Consider the following 18,559-nt stretch of genomic DNA (forward strand, 5'->3'; position numbering starts at 1 on the left):
AAGATAAGTATAACATGTTCTGGCTGTAAAACATTTCTATGCAAAAATCATGTGTATTGTTTTTCATGCAAGAATCCGTAAATTTATATGATCATGTAAATATATTCACATTGTAATGTTTATTATCTTTAATTTTTTATCACAAAATGTTTGATTTGATTGCTTTGTTTTGTTTTTTTACAAAATATGTGTAGTTTTCTATTTTCGTTTTGCTCATTCGATGGATCTGTTTTTTCAGAATAAAAACAAAAAAAAAATTTCTAGTTCATTTTTCTTTTTTTTTTTTACTACCAAACATGTTCACAAACAGTCTAGTAAGCAAAAAGTATAAAAAATGGAGTTAGAGTGTCTAAAATCAAGGTTTAATAAGCCGGGTCATAGTGACCCAGAACACTACAAGTGTATAGTAAATGCAAACAAAACAGCAGGGTTAATGTTGCCAGCTGGTGTTTTTGTTGATACCATTTTGGGTACATGCAATGTTTTGATTAATTTTCATTGCATTTTTTATGAAGGTGTGACAATCGGACAACGGCAAGTCTTGTGTTTCATTTTTCTTTTTTACCTTACGGCATGTATCATACAAGTTAAATAATTTTATATTTTTATTGGCCAATTTTGTAGGTACGCCACAGTACCAATCATATGGGGTAGTGGTTGTGGGCGGTTTACCTTTGGGGACTACATTGCAGTACATAACTAAAATGGCAATCTCCTTTGAAGCCTAACCTTTCTCTGGATCTCACAGGAGTACTCACAAGAGAGACCTGGGCAATCACATAAACTGAAAGCTGGACAAAGTGTACGTGGTATAGCGCTCCCTAGGGACCATACACCTTACATTCATTTAAAAACATTTAAGGAGATAACCATCGGAACTTGCTTGGTTTGTTGTTACAGTCAGATGCCGGCCATGTAAAACAGCAATCGTCTACCTAGTATGGTGCGGACTCTGATCCTGAGCCTGAACATGACACGTGCTGTGCAAGAATGGTGGAAGGCAGGAAAGGGTTAAGCAGTGTAAATTATGTCTATTTTTAATTAACTGCATTCTTACCTAATAAGTATACAGCAATATTTCAGAGCTGCTACAAGTGAAGACAGGATGTCTAAAATAATTTCCTGCACTGTTCTGTTTGTACAAGTTATCCCAGCCCACACATATAATAATAAAAGCCATCTGTCTGAATTAAGATTGTAATGTCTTGGTTTTCCATTTATAAAGCCAAAATCAATTGTGGTATTATCTCTATTTCCCACAGGTTCTTTTATCTCATTTATTTCCCCTTAACACTGCTGCCCAAAATGTGATATAAAAATGGCTTTATACAAAATAGGTTCTGAAAATCTAGCTGTGTGACATTGGCTCATCTTAAAATGTTTAAGGCTAATTTTTATTCAGCAAAATCCTTTTTTTTTTCATTTACAACGTGAAACATTTGGTTTAGTTTTATATCAACACCTGTATGTTACTAATCTTACAAGGCGCTTTGTTTAATGTACTCGGACGGAGTAAAATTACCTTTTTAATTTTGTGGCATTTAAAGAAATTGTGTAAGTACATACATGGTTTGCTCTTCAGGACTACTTAATCTCTGATAGGTGATGGTCCAAGAAGTGAGAAACCAACTAGATTAGCTATGCAGACTGGGTCTCGCTCTGGGATTAGATACGCAGACTGTATCCTACACTAAAATTAGATACGTGGACTGTATCTCACATGATAGCATTAGACATGCGACCTGTATCAACCAGGAATGGATTAATTTTAGGCCTCATGAGATTGTGTCACATGATGAGATTACATACAGGGCCCAGCGGAGTGTCTCACCAAGGATGGGATTAGATATATGGTATATATCATACAGGAGTGGAATAAATACACAGAGTGTATCAAATTGGATGGTATACATGGAGTGTGTCACACAGAATGGGGTTAGAGTGCTCAGCGTAGTGTATCACACATAATGGGATAGGTTGTATGGCCCAGCAGACCGTGTGTCACATGATTTGGCTGGATGCATGGCTCAGCGGACCGTGTCAAACATGATAGGGCTAGATGCATGGCCCAGTAAGCCGTGTCACACATGATAGGGCTGGATGTGTGGCCCAGTGGACCGTGGCACACATGTTGGGGCTGGATGCGTGGCCCAGCGGACCGTGCCACAAATGAAGGGGCTGGATGTGTGGCCCAGCGGACCGTGGCACACATGATATGGCTGGATGCGTGGCCCAGCGGACTGTGCCACACATGAAGGGGCTGGATGTGTGACCCAGCGGACTGTGTCACACATGATGGGGCAGGATGTGTGGCCCGACCCAGTGGACCTTGTCAGACATGATGGGGCTGGACGCATGGCCCAGCGGACTATGTCACACATGAAGGGGCTGGATATGTGGCCCAGCGGACTGTTTCACACATGATGGGGCTGGATGCGTGCAGTGGGGGAGCCGAGGATGCAGTAAAGACCAGATAGCTATTGGCGAAGAGCGGAGGGGCCCGGGTAAGGCGAATATAAGGATTCTTTTTAACCTTTTGGTGGCCCTTTATTGTTCAAAAAAATGGAGTGTAGTGGCCAGTTTGGTTGATGCGTGTAAATGGAAAAAGCAAAAAAATCCACATTTTGGCTAATGAAGATTTTCGTGAAATTCAAGATCAATTTACTTTCCAATCACTAATCTGTACATTTCTTTTGTCAATGAAAAATTACTTCTTATTAGTTACTATAGATGTAAAATTCTGCTTAATATTGAAATCTAGTATTCCTTTCTTCCACATACTGATTTGTACAAACCTTTCCACTTTCAGTTAGTCTTTTTTTCTTCTTCTACGGTTTATCGAGTTTGCTCAGCGAGTGATATAGCTTTGACCAGAGAATTGTACTGTAAACAGAATTTTCATCAGGTAGCTAAAAACTTTGCTGTATGCATTTGTCTGCTTGGTTTCATTCTGTCAGGGACCAATTGATTACTCTCTACAATTCACTTCAGAGAAAATGAAGGAAAAAGAAAGCGATACAACCCCATCCACGACAGGTTATGTTTATTTTGACAGATTTATTAAAGTTGCATTTCAGAGCAGCTTGGATGTGGAAACATTTGAGATTTAAGTGCAAAATCAAATGCAGTGAACTTCTGGCAGTGGTATCAATGTCCCTTCACTTCCAGTTTAATTTATAAATCACAGTGTGCTACAAACAAATTGAAGATATAAGGCAGAAGTGTAGTCAGACAGATGAATAAAACTTTATCATTCCACGTCTACTGCATGCAATCAGGAAATTCTTGAGTCCCTTATACTCTCAGTTGATGTTCTGCTATTCTGATGTAGTTTTTTTTAACAGCTTAAAATGTTTTTATTTGTTCCTTTTTTGTAAGAAGTTTATTAATGGACTTAATATGTATGTTGTGCATTGCTGCTTCTGCAAACTAAGATTATGGTCACACGTTTTTTTTTGCAGAGTTAAAAAAAAATCAAGCAGAAACCATTTCAGGAAACTTACCTCTTTTGGCGAGTTACTAAGAGGAGTTTTTACTTTTAGGCTAGGTTCACATTGCGTTAGGGCAGTCCGTTTAGCGCATACGCTAACGGACTGCGCTAACGCAATGTCCCAAAAGGGATCGCGTTTGCCGATCCCGCTAGCGCAGATGCCCAATCTGCGCTAGCGAGGAACGGACCGCGAACGCTGCAAGCAGCGTTCGAGGTCCGTCACTCAAATGACAGCACATCGCTAGAGCACGCCCAATGTGGGCGTGTGCTAGCGATGCGTTCGCCATTACAAGCAATGCCGCGGTGTAACGTAGTCCGTTAAACGGGTTCACACAACGCAGTGTGACCCTAGCCTTACTGAAGTATTTCCTGAAGTGGTTCTAACAACTTTTGGAAGATTTTTTTTTTTCAATTAAAGCGAACCTGTCAGCAGGATTTTGCTAAGTAAACTACAGACATTGTCATGTTGCCACAGTTATGCTGATGAAAAATTACACCTGAGGTGAAGAAATACATCGGGGTTCTTGTGTAATCAGAGTTAAAAGTTTTCAGTTAATGAGATGCCCATGCTACAGTGCGGGACTGGAAAAGACCTGCCTGCAGGCCACCCCGAAGCACAGACTGTCTCTAGGATGAGGAGCATGTTTGTAAATCAGACATCATTTATTAGGGACTCTGCCTCAAAGTCAGGGACACAACATATGACGTAAATGTACATCATATGTCTTGAAAGGGTTAAGGGGGCATTGCCTCTAAGCTGCAGCATGGGTAGAAACTTAAGGGAACAATCCCATTCAGGAAAAAATGCCTTGTCATAAATCATTTTGAAATGACTGAATAGGGATTAAAAGGAAAGAATATAATCTAGAAATGAAGAGACCTTTCAATTTGTTACCATCTTTTCAGTTAGTCATTAAAAGGTATCAACCACTGAGGACTCTCCATTCTAAATATTTTTCTATCAGATACAAAGAGATTGTGCACATAAATATGCATAGGTTAAATTGCAAAAAATGTTAATGTTGCTGGATAGCTGATAATCTGTGCTTGATTCATCCACTTGGTTTGCACTTGCGGAAGTAATTTCTGTGCTTTTTGTCTCGCAATCTCAATGATTTGTATTATACTGTTTTGTTGTAGCTGCTATTAAAGCCTGTGCCGATGGAGGAGCAAATCATCTACACAGCATCACCGCTGGGCAAGAAGATGAGTAAGTTTTAACTATGTAGTATTACTACGCAAAATGAAAATTAACTATACATGTATGTACTGTATGTACAAATGTGCATTTTCTTCACTCTTAGACTCTGTAGGTTTCTATAACTATGCTAAGTTCTACTCCATTCTTTCTAAGATAGTCATCTTTTGGTGGAACCCCAAACCTATTCCTTACCTTACAGAGGCTCAATGTTTGTAGGGGTGGGTTAGCTTGTGTAGATTAGAATTATTCCACTGTTACTATGAGGATGGATGGATGTCCTGCATTTCATATCTAGTGTTTTCCTAGGTTTAGACATATATACTTCAGCCAATTAGAGCACACCAAGCTGCAATGTAAAAGAAGGAAGGAGAGCGGGATGAAACAAATGTCTGATCCAGAGATCTGAAGCTTCCATGCATTGTGGTTAGAGTTCCTTCGCACTTGGTCGCACATGTTCTATGCATGTAGAGAGGATTAAGCCGCTATTGGACATCGCTGATGATGTCATATCTCCAGGAAGAACAAATGTATCCGGCAATGAAATAAAAAATAAGGAAAAATGACAGGAGCCCCTTTAAATTATCCCCTGCACGGGGGTACACTCGACGGGGCTGTCATGTTGTTGTGCATGGAGGAAAGTGCCAGGAGTGACTTGGATACGTGATTTTTCTACATACTAATTTTCATTTTCTTGGAAGAATAACTGCTTTTTTTTCTTTTACAAGCCCTTATGTGTTAAAGCAAGAAATTATGCCAGCAGATTTTATCTTGTCCACTTGCTGAAACTCTCTGCTTATAATTTAAATTAAAATGTAACCATTTTTTTAAGGACCATCTCACATTTAAAGTCACTTTGAGGGGTGTACATGACAGAAAATACCCCAAAGTGAAACCATTCTAAAAACTGCACCCCTCAAGGTGCTGAAAACGACATTCAAGGAGTTCATTAACCCTTTACATGCTTCACAGGAACTGAAGCAATGTGGAAGGATAAAATTAACATTTAACTTTTTTTTACACACATTTTACTTCAGAACCAATTTTTTTTTATTTTCACAAGAGTAAAAAGAGGAAATGAACCACAGAATTTGTGGTGGAATTTCTCCTGAATACATCGATACCCCATATGTGGGGTAAACCACTGTTTTGTGCGCATAGCAGAGCTTGGAACAGGAGTTTCGGTAGACTTTTTTAATGCAGAATTGACTGGAATTGAGAGCGGTTGCCATGTCGCGTTTGGAGAGCCTCTGATGTGCCTAAACAGTGAAAACCCCCCAGAAGTGACCCCATTTTGGAAACTAGACCCCTTAAGGAACTTATCTAGATGTGTGTTGAGCACTTTGAACCCCCAAGAGCTTCACAGAAGATTGCAACATAGAGCCATAAAAACAAAAATAAAATATTTTTTCCAAAAAAATATATTTTCTCCCCAAAATGTTTATTTTCACAAGGGTAACAGGAGAATTTAGGCAACCAAAGTTGTTGTGCAATTTGTCCTGAGTACGCCGATACCCCACATGTGTGGGAAAACCACTGTTTGGGCACAAGGCAGAGCTCAGAAGTGAAGGAGCGCCGTTTGACTTTTCAATGCAGATTTGGCTGGAATTGAGATCGGACGCCATGTCACGTTTGCAGAGCCCCTGGTGTGCCTAAACAGCGGAAACCTCCCACAAGTGACACCATTTTGGAAACTAGACCCCTTAAGGAACTTATCTAGATGTGTGGTGAGCACTTTAAACCCCCAAGTGCTTCACAGAAGTTTATAACCCAGAGCCGTGAAAATAAAAAAAATCTTTTTTTTCCTCAAAAATGATTTTTTTTAGCACTCAATTTTTTATTTTCACAAGGGTAACAGGAGAAATTTGACTCCAAAAATTGTTGTCCAGTTTGTCCTGAGTACGTCGATTCCCCATATGAGGGGGTGGACCACTGTTTGGGCACACATCGGGGCTCGGAAGGTAAGTAGTGACGTTTTAAAATGCAGACTTTGATGGAATGGTCTGCGGGCATCATGTTGCCTTTGCAGAGCCCCTGATGTACCTACACAGTAGAAACCCCTTTTTGGAAACTAGTGGTGAGCACTATGAACCCCTAAGTGCCTCACAGAAGTTTATAACGTAGAGCCGTAAAAATAAAAAATCTTATTTTTTCCACAAAAATCATTTTTTTTTTCACCCCCAAATTTTTACTTTCACAAGGGTAACGGGATAAATTGGACCATAAAAGTTGTTGTGCAATTTCTCCTACGTACTCTGATACCCCATATGTGGGGGGGACGCTGTTTGGGCGCATGGCAGAGTTCAGAAGGGAAGCAGCGCTGTTTTAGAATGCAGACTTTGAATGGTCTGCGGGCGTCATGTTGCATTTGCAGAGCTCTTGATGTGCCTAAACAGTAGAAACCCCCACAAATGACCCCATTTTGGAAACTGGACCCCCCAAGGAGCTTATCTAGATGTTATAAACTAAAAGAGCCACCTTGTGCTGCAGTAATGCTGCATTCTAACAAGGGGGCTCTTTTAGTTTTTGGTGCAGTTATTGCCAAAATTAAGCGTTTTATAATTTCACCAAAATACCTGTCTTTAGACAGGGAGGCGGGTCCTCACCCCCCTGCTGGAAACGCCACACTTCAGTCACTCAAATCTTCTTCGGCGTCGGGCGCCGCCCCCTCCGCGCTATTTTTCAATGAAATCCGGCGCCTGCTCTGTTTAGTACTGGCTGGGGCAGGCGCAGTCTGCAAGACTGCATGTGAGGTCAGGCGGCCAGAGCTCACTGCGCCTGCACCAGCCAGTACTAAACAGCGCAGGTGCCGGATTACATTGGAAAACAGAGTGGAGGGGGCGGCGCCCGGCACCAAAGAAGATTTGAGTGACTGAAGTGTGGCGTTTCCAGCAAGGGGGTTAAGACCTGCCTCCCTGTCTAAAGACAGGTATTTTGGCGAAATTATGAAACTGCACAAGGTGGCTCTTTTAGTTTATAATTGCTGGAGGGGGTGACAGAGTCCCTTTAAAGGGGTCTGAATACTTTCTGTACCCACTTTATGTTTAAAAAACAGACATTGTTATCAGAGCATTGAAATACTTTTCAATGCAGACCTAGGAGTTTAATAATGCTTTTTTTTTCACCTTTCCATTCTATTGTATAAAATGTTAATATTGCTGGGAGGAGGATTGATTACATGGTTGCTAGCTCAACTCACTTTGAGGTCTTTGTCCCAGAAGCGATAATCTGTACAGATAATCTGTTGTTTCTCTTTGGTGTTCTTAGTATGCAGGTTTATTGCTAATGGTACACGTTTATTACATAAATATAAAAATGTATAAGTTCTCCTATCGGCTTATCACAGTGTGAACGACATGATTTTTATTATGCGCACAGAAAAGCAGGAAATATAAAGCCAAAATTGATAATACACTATATATTAAAATAGAACATATTATGTGAGCATTTTTGCCTACGTGTTTCAAATAAAGAACATATAAACGTAGGCAAAGTTTTTTGCTTTTTCTGTTAATAATTTGTTAAATTAAAGGGAAGGTGCCGCGTTTTAATATTGTAAAAAAAAAAAAACTCTTTAATTCCTTATTTTCATAAGTTATTTTCAAGTGCATAGTATTTATTGTTTTTTTTTTATTCATTTTTTTTTCTGCCACTGGGCGCCGCCATTTTCATTTGCAGGACTGTAAGTGTAGCTGCACGACACTTACAGTCTTCACATACGGCTGCCCTGGACATAGGACTCAGCAGTCGGCGTCCGACCCCATAGCTCCCATTATAAGCTTCTCTGCTCTGATGTGGCCACGCCCCCTGGGCGGTCTCCACATCACAGCAGAGGCAGGAGATCGGCGCCATCTTGCTTCAGCCTACAGTGGAGTGTACCTGACTGTGAGCTCCACTGTAGAGTCGTGCTGTTGGAGGGGCAGCTACATCTGTCTCCCCTCACACTCAGCGGCCATTCCCTGTCCTCTGCTGCCTGTAATCTCTAGAATCGCTAGAGAGGGTGAAGTGCTGTGGTCTGATGTCCTCTTATCAGGAGCTGCAGAGAGGTAACAGAGGGGGATGGGGAGAATCTCTGTGCTGCTCGGACCTCACTGTAGCTCCTCACAGGACATCACACCCTGCATCTATCACTATACTGTGCTGAGCCATGTATCTAATCCTCTCCTGTGCTGACCTGTGTATCTAATCCTCTCCTGTGTGATACTGTCTGCTGAGCCGTGTATCTAATCCTCTCCAGTGTGATACTGTCTGCTGAGCCGTGTATCTAATCCTCTCCTGTGTGATAGTGACTGCTGAGCCGTGTATCTAATCCTATACTGTCTGCTGAGCCGTGTATCTAATCCTCTCCTGTGATAGTGACTGCTGAGCCGTGTATCTAATCCTATACTGTGTGCTGAGCCGTGTATCTAATCCTCTCCTGTGTGATACTGTCTGCTGAGCCGTGTATCTAATCCTCTCCTGTGTGATAGTGACTGCTGAGCCGTGTATCTAATCCTATACTGTCTGCTGAGCCGTGTATCTAATCCTCTCCTGTGTGATAGTGACTGCTGAGCCGTGTATCTAATCCTATACTGTGTGCTGAGCCGTGTATCTAATCCTCTCCTGTGTGATACTGTCTGCTGAGCCGTGTATCTAATCCTCTCCTGTGTAATACTGTGTGCTGAGCCGTGTATCTAATCCTCTCCTGTGTGATACTGTCTGCTGAGCCGTGTATCTAATCCTCTCCTGTGTGATAGTGACTGCTGAGCCGTGTATCTAATCCTATACTGTGTGCTGAGCCGTGTATCTAATCCTCTCCTGTGTGATACTGTCTGCTGAGCCGTGTATCTAATCCTATACTGTGTGCTGAGCCGTGTATCTAATCCTCTCCTGTGTGATAGTGACTGCTGAGCCGTGTATCTAATCCTATACTGTGTGCTGAGCCGTGTATCTAATCCTCTCCTGTGTGATACTGTCTGCTGATCCGTGTATCTAATCCTCTCCTGTGTAATACTGTGTGCTGAGCCGTGTATCTAATCCTCTCCTGTGTGATACTGTCTGCTGAGCCGTGTATCTAATCCTCTCCTGTGTGATAGTGACTGCTGAGCCGTGTATCTAATCCTATACTGTGTGCTGAGCCGTGTATCTAATCCTCTCCTGTGTGATACTGTCTGCTGAGCCGTGTATCTAATCCTATACTGTGTGCTGAGCCGTGTATCTAATCCTCTCCTGTGTGATAGTGACTGCTGAGCCGTGTATCTAATCCTATACTGTCTGCTGAGCTGTGTATCTAATCCTCTCCTGTGTGATAGTGTCTGCTGAGCCGTGTATCTAATCCTCTCCTGTGTGATAGTGTCTGCTGAGCCGTGTATCTAATCCTATACTGTGTGCTGAGCCGTGTATCTAATCCTCTCCTGTGTGATAGTGACTGCTGAGCCGTGTATCTAATCCTATACTGTCTGCTGAGCCGTGTATCTAATCCTCTCCTGTGTGATACTGTCTGCTGAGCCGTGTATCTAATCCTATACTGTCTGCTGAGCCGTGTATCTAATCCTCTCCTGTGTGATACGGTCTGCTGAGCCGTGTATCTAATCCTATACTGTGTGCTGAGCCGTGTATCTAATCCTCTCCTGTGTGATAATGTCTGCTGAGCCGTGTATCTAATCCTCTCCTGTGTGATACTATCTGGTGAACCGTGTATCTAATCCTCTCCTGTGTGATACTGTCTGGTGAACCGTGTATCTAATCCTATCCTGTGCTGACCTGTGTATCTAATCCTGTGGAATACTCACTGTTGAGCCGTGTATCTAATCCTCTCCTGTGTGATACTGTCTGCTGAGCCGTGTATCTAATCCTATCCTGTGTAATACTGTCTGCTGAGCCGTGTATCTAATCCTATCCTGTGCTGACCTGTGTATCTAATCCTCCTGTGGAATACTGACTGCTGAGCCGTGTATCTAATCCTCTCCTGTGTGATACTATCTGGTGAGCCATGTATCTAATCCTATCCTGTGCTGACCTGTGTATCTAATCCTCCTGTGTGATACTGTCTGCTGAGCCGTGTATCTAATCCTCTCCTGTGTAATACTGTCTGCTGAGCCGTGTATCTAATCCTATCCTGTGCTGAGCCGTGTATCTAATCCTCCTGTGGAATACTGACTGCTGAGCCGTGTATCTAATCCTCTCCTGTGTGATACTGTCTGCTGAGCCGTGTATCTAATCCTCCTGTGGAATACTGACTGCTGAGCCGTGTATCTAATCCTCTCCTGTGGAATACTGACTGCTGAGCCGTGTATCTAATCCTCTCCAGTGTGATACTCTCTGGTGAGCCATGTATCTAATCCTCTCCTGTGTGATACTGTCTGCTGAGCCGTGTATCTAATCCTATACTGTCTGCTGAGCCGTGTATCTAATCCTCTCCTGTGTGATACTGTCTGCTGAGCCGTGTATCTAATCCTATACTGTCTGCTGAGCCGTGTATCTAATCCTCTCCTGTGTGATACTGTCTCCTGAGCCGTGTATCTAATCCTTTACTGTCTGCTGAGCCGTGTATCTAATCCTCTCCTGTGTGATACGGTCTGCTGAGCCGTGTATCTAATCCTATACTGTGTGCTGAGCCGTGTATCTAATCCTCTCCTGTGTGATAGTGTCTGCTGAGCCGTGTATCTAATCCTCTCCTGTGTGATACTATCTGGTGAACCGTGTATCTAATCCTCTCCTGTGTGATACTGTCTGGTGAACCGTGTATCTAATCCTATCCTGTGTTGACCTGTGTATCTAATCCTGTGGAATACTGACTGTTGAGCCGTGTATCTAATCCTCTCCTGTGTGATACTGTCTGCTGAGCCGTGTATCTAATCCTATCCTGTGTGATACTGTCTGCTGAGCCGTGTATCTAATCATCTCCTGTGTAATACTGTCTGCTGAGCCGTGTATCTAATCCTCTCCTGTGTGATACTGTCTGCTGAGCCGTGTATCTAATCCTATACTGTCTGCCGAGCCGTGTATCTAATCCTCTCCTGTGTGATACGGTCTGCTGAGCCGTGTATCTAATCCTATACTGTGTGCTGAGCCGTGTATCTAATCCTCTCCTGTGTGATAGTGTCTGCTGAGCCGTGTATCTAATCCTCTCCTGTGTGATACTATCTGGTGAACCGTGTATCTAATCCTCTCCTGTGTGATACTGTCTGGTGAACCGTGTATCTAATCCTATCCTGTGCTGACCTGTGTATCTAATCCTGTGGAATACTGACTGTTGAGCCGTGTATCTAATCCTCTCCTGTGTGATACTGTCTGCTGAGCCGTGTATCTAATCCTCTCCTGTGTAATACTGTCTGCTGAGCCGTGTATCTAATCCTATCCTGTGCTGACCTGTGTATCTAATCCTCCTGTGGAATACTGACTGCTGAGCCGTGTATCTAATCCTCTCCTGTGTGATACTGTCTGGTGAGCCATGTATCTAATCCTGTCCTGTGCTGACCTGTGTATCTAATCCTCCTGTGTGATACTGTCTGCTGAGCCGTGTATCTAATCCTCTCCTGTGTAATACTGTCTGCTGAGCCGTGTATCTAATCCTATCCTGTGCTGAGCCGTGTATCTAATCCTCCTGTGGAATACTGACTGCTGAGCCGTGTATCTAATCCTCTCCTGTGGAATACTGACTGCTGAGCCGTGTATCTAATCCTCTCCAGTGTGATACTCTCTGGTGAGCCATGTATCTAATCCTCTCCTGTGTGATACCGTCTGCTGAGCCGTGTATCTAATCCTAAACTGTCTGCTGAGCCGTGTATCTAATCCTCTCCTGTGTGATACTGTCTGCTGAGCCGTGTATCTAATCCTATACTGTCTGCTGAGCCGTGTATCTAATCCTCTCCTGTGTGATACTGTCTCCTGAGCCGTGTATCTAATCCTATACTGTCTGCTGAGCCGTGTATCTAATCCTCTCCTGTGTGATACGGTCTGCTGAGCCGTGTATCTAATCCTATACTGTGTGCTGAGCCGTGTATCTAATCCTCTCCTGTGTGATAGTGTCTGCTGAGCCGTGTATCTAATCCTCTCCTGTGTGATACTATCTGGTGAACCGTGTATCTAATCCTCTCCTGTGTGATACTGTCTGGTGAACCGTGTATCTAATCCTATCCTGTGTTGACCTGTGTATCTAATCCTGTGGAATACTGACTGTTGAGCCGTGTATCTAATCCTCTCCTGTGTGATACTGTCTGCTGAGCCGTGTATCTAATCCTATCCTGTGTGATACTGTCTGCTGAGCCGTGTATCTAATCATCTCCTGTGTAATACTGTCTGCTGAGCCGTGTATCTAATCCTATCCTGTGCTGACCTGTGTATCTAATCCTCCTGTGGAATACTGACTGCTGAGCCGTGTATCTAATCCTCTCCTGTGTGATACTGTCTGGTGAGCCATGTATCTAATCCTATCCTGTGCTGACCTGTGTATCTAATCCTCCTGTGTGATACTGTCTGCTGAGCCGTGTATCTAATCCTCTCCTGTGTAATACTGTCTGCTGAGCCGTGTATCTAATCCTATCCTGTGCTGACCTGTGTATCTAATCCTCCTGTGGAATACTGACTGCTGAGCCGTGTATCTAATCCTCTCCTGTGTGATACTGTCAGGTGAGCCATGTATCTAATCCTATCCTGTGCTGACCTGTGTATCTAATCCTCCTGTGGAATACTGACTGCTGAGCCGTGTATCTAATCCTCTCCTGTGGAATACTGACTGCTGAGCCGTGTATCTAATCCTCTCCAGTGTGATACTCCCTGGTGAGCCATGTATCTAATCCTCTCCTGTGTGATACTGTCTGCTGAGCCGTGTATCTAATCCTATACTGTCTGCTGAGCCGTGTATCTAATCCTCTCCTGTGTGATACTGTCTGCTGAGCCGTGTATCTAATCCTATACTGTCTGCTGAGCCGTGTATCTAATCCTCTCCTGTGTGATACTGTCTCCTGAGCCGTGTATCTAATCCTATACTGTCTGCTGAGCCGTGTATCTAATCATCTCCTGTGTAATACTGTCTGCTGAGCCGTGTATCTAATCCTATCCTGTGCTGACCTGTGTATCTAATCCTCCTGTGGAATACTGACTGCTGAGCCGTGTATCTAATCCTCTCCTGTGTGATACTGTCTGGTGAGCCATGTATCTAATCCTATCCTGTGCTGACCTGTGTATCTAATCCTCCTGTGTGATACTGTCTGCTGAGCCGTGTATCTTATCCTCTCCTGTGTAATACTGTCTGCTGAGCCGTGTATCTAATCCTATCCTGTGCTGAGCCGTGTATCTAATCCTCCTGTGGAATACTGACTGCTGAGCCGTGTATCTTATCCTCTCCTGTGTAATACTGTCTGCTGAGCCGTGTATCTAATCCTATCCTGTGCTGAGCCGTGTATCTAATCCTCCTGTGGAATACTGACTGCTGAGCCGTGTATCTAATCCTCCTGTGGAATACTGACTGCTGAGCCGTGTATCTAATCCTCTCCTGTGGAATACTGACTGCTGAGCCGTGTATCTAATCCTCTCCAGTGTGATACTCCCTGGTGAGCCATGTATCTAATCCTCTCCTGTGTGATACTGTCTGCTGAGCCGTGTATCTAATCCTATACTGTCTGCTGAGCCGTGTATCTAATCCTCTCCTGTGTGATACTGTCTGCTGAGCCGTGTATCTAATCCTATACTGTCTGCTGAGCCGTGTATCTAATCCTCTCCTGTGTGATACTGTCTCCTGAGCCGTGTATCTAATCCTATACTGTCTGCTGAGCCGTGTATCTAATCCTCTCCTGTGTGATACGGTCTGCTGAGCCGTGTATCTAATCCTATACTGTGTGCTGAGCCGTGTATCTAATCCTCTCCTGTGTGATAGTGTCTGCTGAGCCGTGTATCTAATCCTCTCCTGTGTGATACTATCTGGTGAACCGTGTATCTAATCCTCTCCTGTGTGATACTATCTGGTGAACCGTGTATCTAATCCTATCCTGTGCTGACCTGTGTATCTAATCCTGTGGAATACTGACTGTTGAGCCGTGTATCTAATCCTCTCCTGTGTGATACTGTCTGCTGAGCCGTGTATCTAATCCTATCCTGTGTGATACTGTCTGCTGAGCCGTGTATCTAATCATCTCCTGTGTAATACTGTCTGCTGAGCCGTGTATCTAATCCTATCCTGTGCTGACCTGTGTATCTAATCCTCCTGTGGAATACTGACTGCTGAGCCGTGTATCTAATCCTCTCCTGTGTGATACTGTCTGGTGAGCCATGTATCTAATCCTATTCTGTGCTGACCTGTGTATCTAATCCTCCTGTGTGATACTGTCTGCTGAGCCGTGTATCTAATCCTCTCCTGTGTAATACTGTCTGCTGAGCCGTGTATCTAATCCTATCCTGTGCTGAGCCGTGTATCTAATCCTCCTGTGGAATACTGACTGCTGAGCCGTGTATCTAATCCTCTCCTGTGTGATACTGTCTGCTGAGCCGTGTATCTAATCCTCCTGTGGAATACTGACTGCTGAGCCGTGTATCTAATCCTCTCCTGTGGAATACTGACTGCTGAGCCGTGTATCTAATCCTCTCCAGTGTGATACTGTCTGGTGAGCCATGTATCTAATCCTCTCCTGTGTGATACTGTCTGCTGAGCCGTGTATCTAATCCTCTCCTGTGTGATAGTGTCTGCTGAGCCGTGTATCTAATCCTCTCCTGTGTGATACTATCTGGTGAACCGTGTATCTAATCCTCTCCTGTGTGATACTGTCTGGTGAACCGTGTATCTAATCCTATCCTGTGCTGACCTGTGTATCTAATCCTGTGGAATACTGACTGTTGAGCCGTGTATCTAATCCTCTCCTGTGTGATACTGTCTGGTGAGCCATGTATCTAATCCTATCCTGTGCTGACCTGTGTATCTAATCCTCCTGTGTGATACTGTCTGCTGAGCCGTGTATCTAATCCTCTCCTGTGTAATACTGTCTGCTGAGCCGTGTATCTAATCCTATCCTGTGCTGACCTGTGTATCTAATCCTCCTGTGGAATACTGACTGCTGAGCCGTGTATCTAATCCTATCCTGTGCTGACCTCTGTATCTAATCCTCCTGTGGAATACTGACTGCTGAGCCGTGTATCTAATCCTCTCCTGTGTGATACTGTCTGGTGAGCCATGTATCTAATCCTATCCTGTGCTGACCTGTGTATCTAATCCTCCTGTGTGATACTGTCTGCTGAGCCGTGTATCTAATCCTCTCCTGTGTAATACTGTCTGCTGAGCCGTGTATCTAATCCTATCCTGTGCTGACCTGTGTATCTAATCCTCCTGTGGAATACTGACTGCTGAGCCGTGTATCTAATCCTCTCCTGTGTGATACTGTCTGGTGAGCCATGTATCTAATCCTATCCTGTGCTGACCTGTGTATCTAATCCTCCTGTGTGATACTGTCTGCTGAGCCGTGTATCTAATCCTCTCCTGTGTAATACTGTCTGCTGAGCCGTGTATCTAATCCTATCCTGTGCTGAGCCGTGTATCTAATCCTCCTGTGGAATACTGACTGCTGAGCCGTGTATCTAATCCTCTCCTGTGTGATACTGTCTGCTGAGCCGTGTATCTAATCCTCCTGTGGAATACTGACTGCTGAGCCGTGTATCTAATCCTCTCCTGTGGAATACTGACTGCTGAGCCGTGTATCTAATCCTCTCCAGTGTGATACTGTCTGGTGAGCCATGTATCTAATCCTCTCCTGTGTGATACTGTCTGCTGAGCCGTGTATCTAATCCTCTCCTGTGTGATACTGTCTGGTGAACCGTGTATCTAATCCTATCCTGTGCTGACCTGTGTATCTAAGGCTATGTGCACACGTCCGGATTTTTAGCGTTTTTTTTTTTTTGCGGAATTTCGCCATAAAAACGCTATAAATCCACTAAAAAAACGCTAACATTATGCATCCTATCATTTAGAATGCATTCCGCATTTTTTGTGCAGATGTTAGCGTTTTTTTCCGCAAAAAAAACGCATACCGCAAAAAATCCGGACATGCTCTATATTTTTGCGGATTTCCTATCAAAAAGGACATTCCGGAAAATAAAAAAAAAAAGCAAAAAAACCGCAAAAAATCCGCGCAAAAAACGCGCAAATTCCGCAAGAAATCCGCGCAAAAAAAGCACGCGGATTTCTGGCAGAATTCTCAGGATTATGTCAGGAAAAAATCCTGACGTGTGCACATAGCCTAATCCTGTGAAATACTGACTGCTGAGCCGTGTATCTAATCCTCTCCTGTGTTATACTGTCTGGTGAACCGTGCATCTAATCCACTTCTATGCACTCCTCTCCCCCTGCATATCTTTCCCCATTGCACACGCAACTCAATGTGTACGATAACAGGAGGTGCGAGCGTCATGCTGTATTATGGCATTATGTGAGATCTATATGACGGTATTATGTGATCTGTATGGTGGTATTATGCTTGATCAGTATTGTGAGAATTATATGGTGGTATTGTGTGTGATCTATATGGCGGTATTATGTGAGACCACTGGCAGCATTATGTGTGATCTATATGGCGGTATTATGTGAGAACACTATGGCAGTATTATGTGTGATCTATATGGCGGTATGTGAGAACACTGGCAGTATTATGTGTGATCTATATGGTGGTATGTGAGAACACTGGCGGTATTATGTGTGATCTATATGGCGGTATGTGAGAACACTGGCGGTATTATGTGTGATCTATATGGCGGTATGTGAGAACACTGGCGGTATTATGTGTGATCTATATGGCGGTATGTGAGAACACTGGCGGTATTATGTGTGATCTATATGGTGGTATTATGTGAGAACTGTATGACAGTATTGTGTGATCTATTTGATAGTATTGTGTGTGATCTATATGGCGGTATTATGTGAGAACACTGGCAGTATTATGTGTGATCTATATGGCGGTATGTGAGAACACTGGCGGTATTATGTGTGATCTATATGGCGGTATGTGAGAACACTGGCGGTATTATGTGTGATCTATATGGTGGTATTATGTGAGAACTGTATGACAGTATTGTGTGATCTATTTGATAGTATTGTGTGTGATCTATATGGCGGTATTATGCGAGAACACTATGGCAGTATTATCTTCAGAAAGCGGACCCATTCTATGGTGGTTCTGGCTGAGCACCTGCATGCGGGTCTGGGGTAATAGAGGGGGCAGCATGACCTCCAGTTAGGTGTAGTCAGGGGAAGGCTGGTGAGGCAGCTGAAGAAAGGGGTCTCATTTTTATTGTTACTATATGGCTACATTTCCTTCCCAGCGTCACCCCGGACTGCGCCTGTCGCCTCGCTTTCACATATTGCCAGGACAGGATGGAGAAGACAGGATCTGAGGAGGGGAATGGGGTCTGCATGCAAAGTCTGGATCAGACCAGGCCATCAATCCGCAGAAATGTTTCCTGGATTTCTGTGGAGCAAACAAGCAGAAGGCCCATCCATGTGTATAAAAGACAGCGCTCTATGTACAATCCCTGGCTGCTCCGCACACCAAACAGGGGGCCCCCATAGACCAGCACACTGCTCTCCTGAAATACTCTGTGCTGCTTTCACCCTGCTCCCTCCACCACATATCTCCCAGAATCCTTGCTGCCTGCCATCCTCGGTGACTGTCTACTTGTCAGTATAAGGCTGCTTTCACACTAGCGTCGGTATGAGCCTTTCGCAGTGCGTCGTACCGACGTATGCTGTGAAAGAAATGTCCGATGTGGGCAGCAGAAGCAGTCTTACAATGCTTCCGCTGCCCCATTGTTAGGTCTGGGCATGAGGGGGCGGAGTTTCGGCCGTGCATACGCGGTCGAAAATGGTGGATTCGATGCACAAACGTTACATGTAACTTTTTTTGTGGCGGCGG

At 43.8% G+C, this 18,559-nt stretch overlaps 1 protein-coding gene across 4 annotated transcripts in view; it reads left to right on the forward strand.

The window, feature by feature from the left end:
• The window catches only part of TPK1 (thiamin pyrophosphokinase 1), a 797,936-nt gene that overhangs the window by 259,867 nt on the left and 519,510 nt on the right, over nt 1–18,559 (forward strand). For 3 of the 4 annotated variants that reach the window (XM_069730167.1, XM_069730168.1, XM_069730169.1), the window contains exon 4: nt 4,631–4,700. The exons of the other annotated variant lie outside the window; for it this stretch is intronic. In XM_069730167.1, the coding sequence (XP_069586268.1) occupies nt 4,631–4,700 (70 nt within the window). The remainder of the gene's footprint in view (nt 1–4,630; nt 4,701–18,559) is intronic. 4 annotated transcript variants of the gene reach the window in all.

This window comes from Ranitomeya imitator, chromosome 6 (genome assembly GCF_032444005.1).
Source record: "Ranitomeya imitator isolate aRanImi1 chromosome 6, aRanImi1.pri, whole genome shotgun sequence".
In the NCBI taxonomy this organism is placed as follows: domain Eukaryota; kingdom Metazoa; phylum Chordata; class Amphibia; order Anura; family Dendrobatidae; genus Ranitomeya; species Ranitomeya imitator.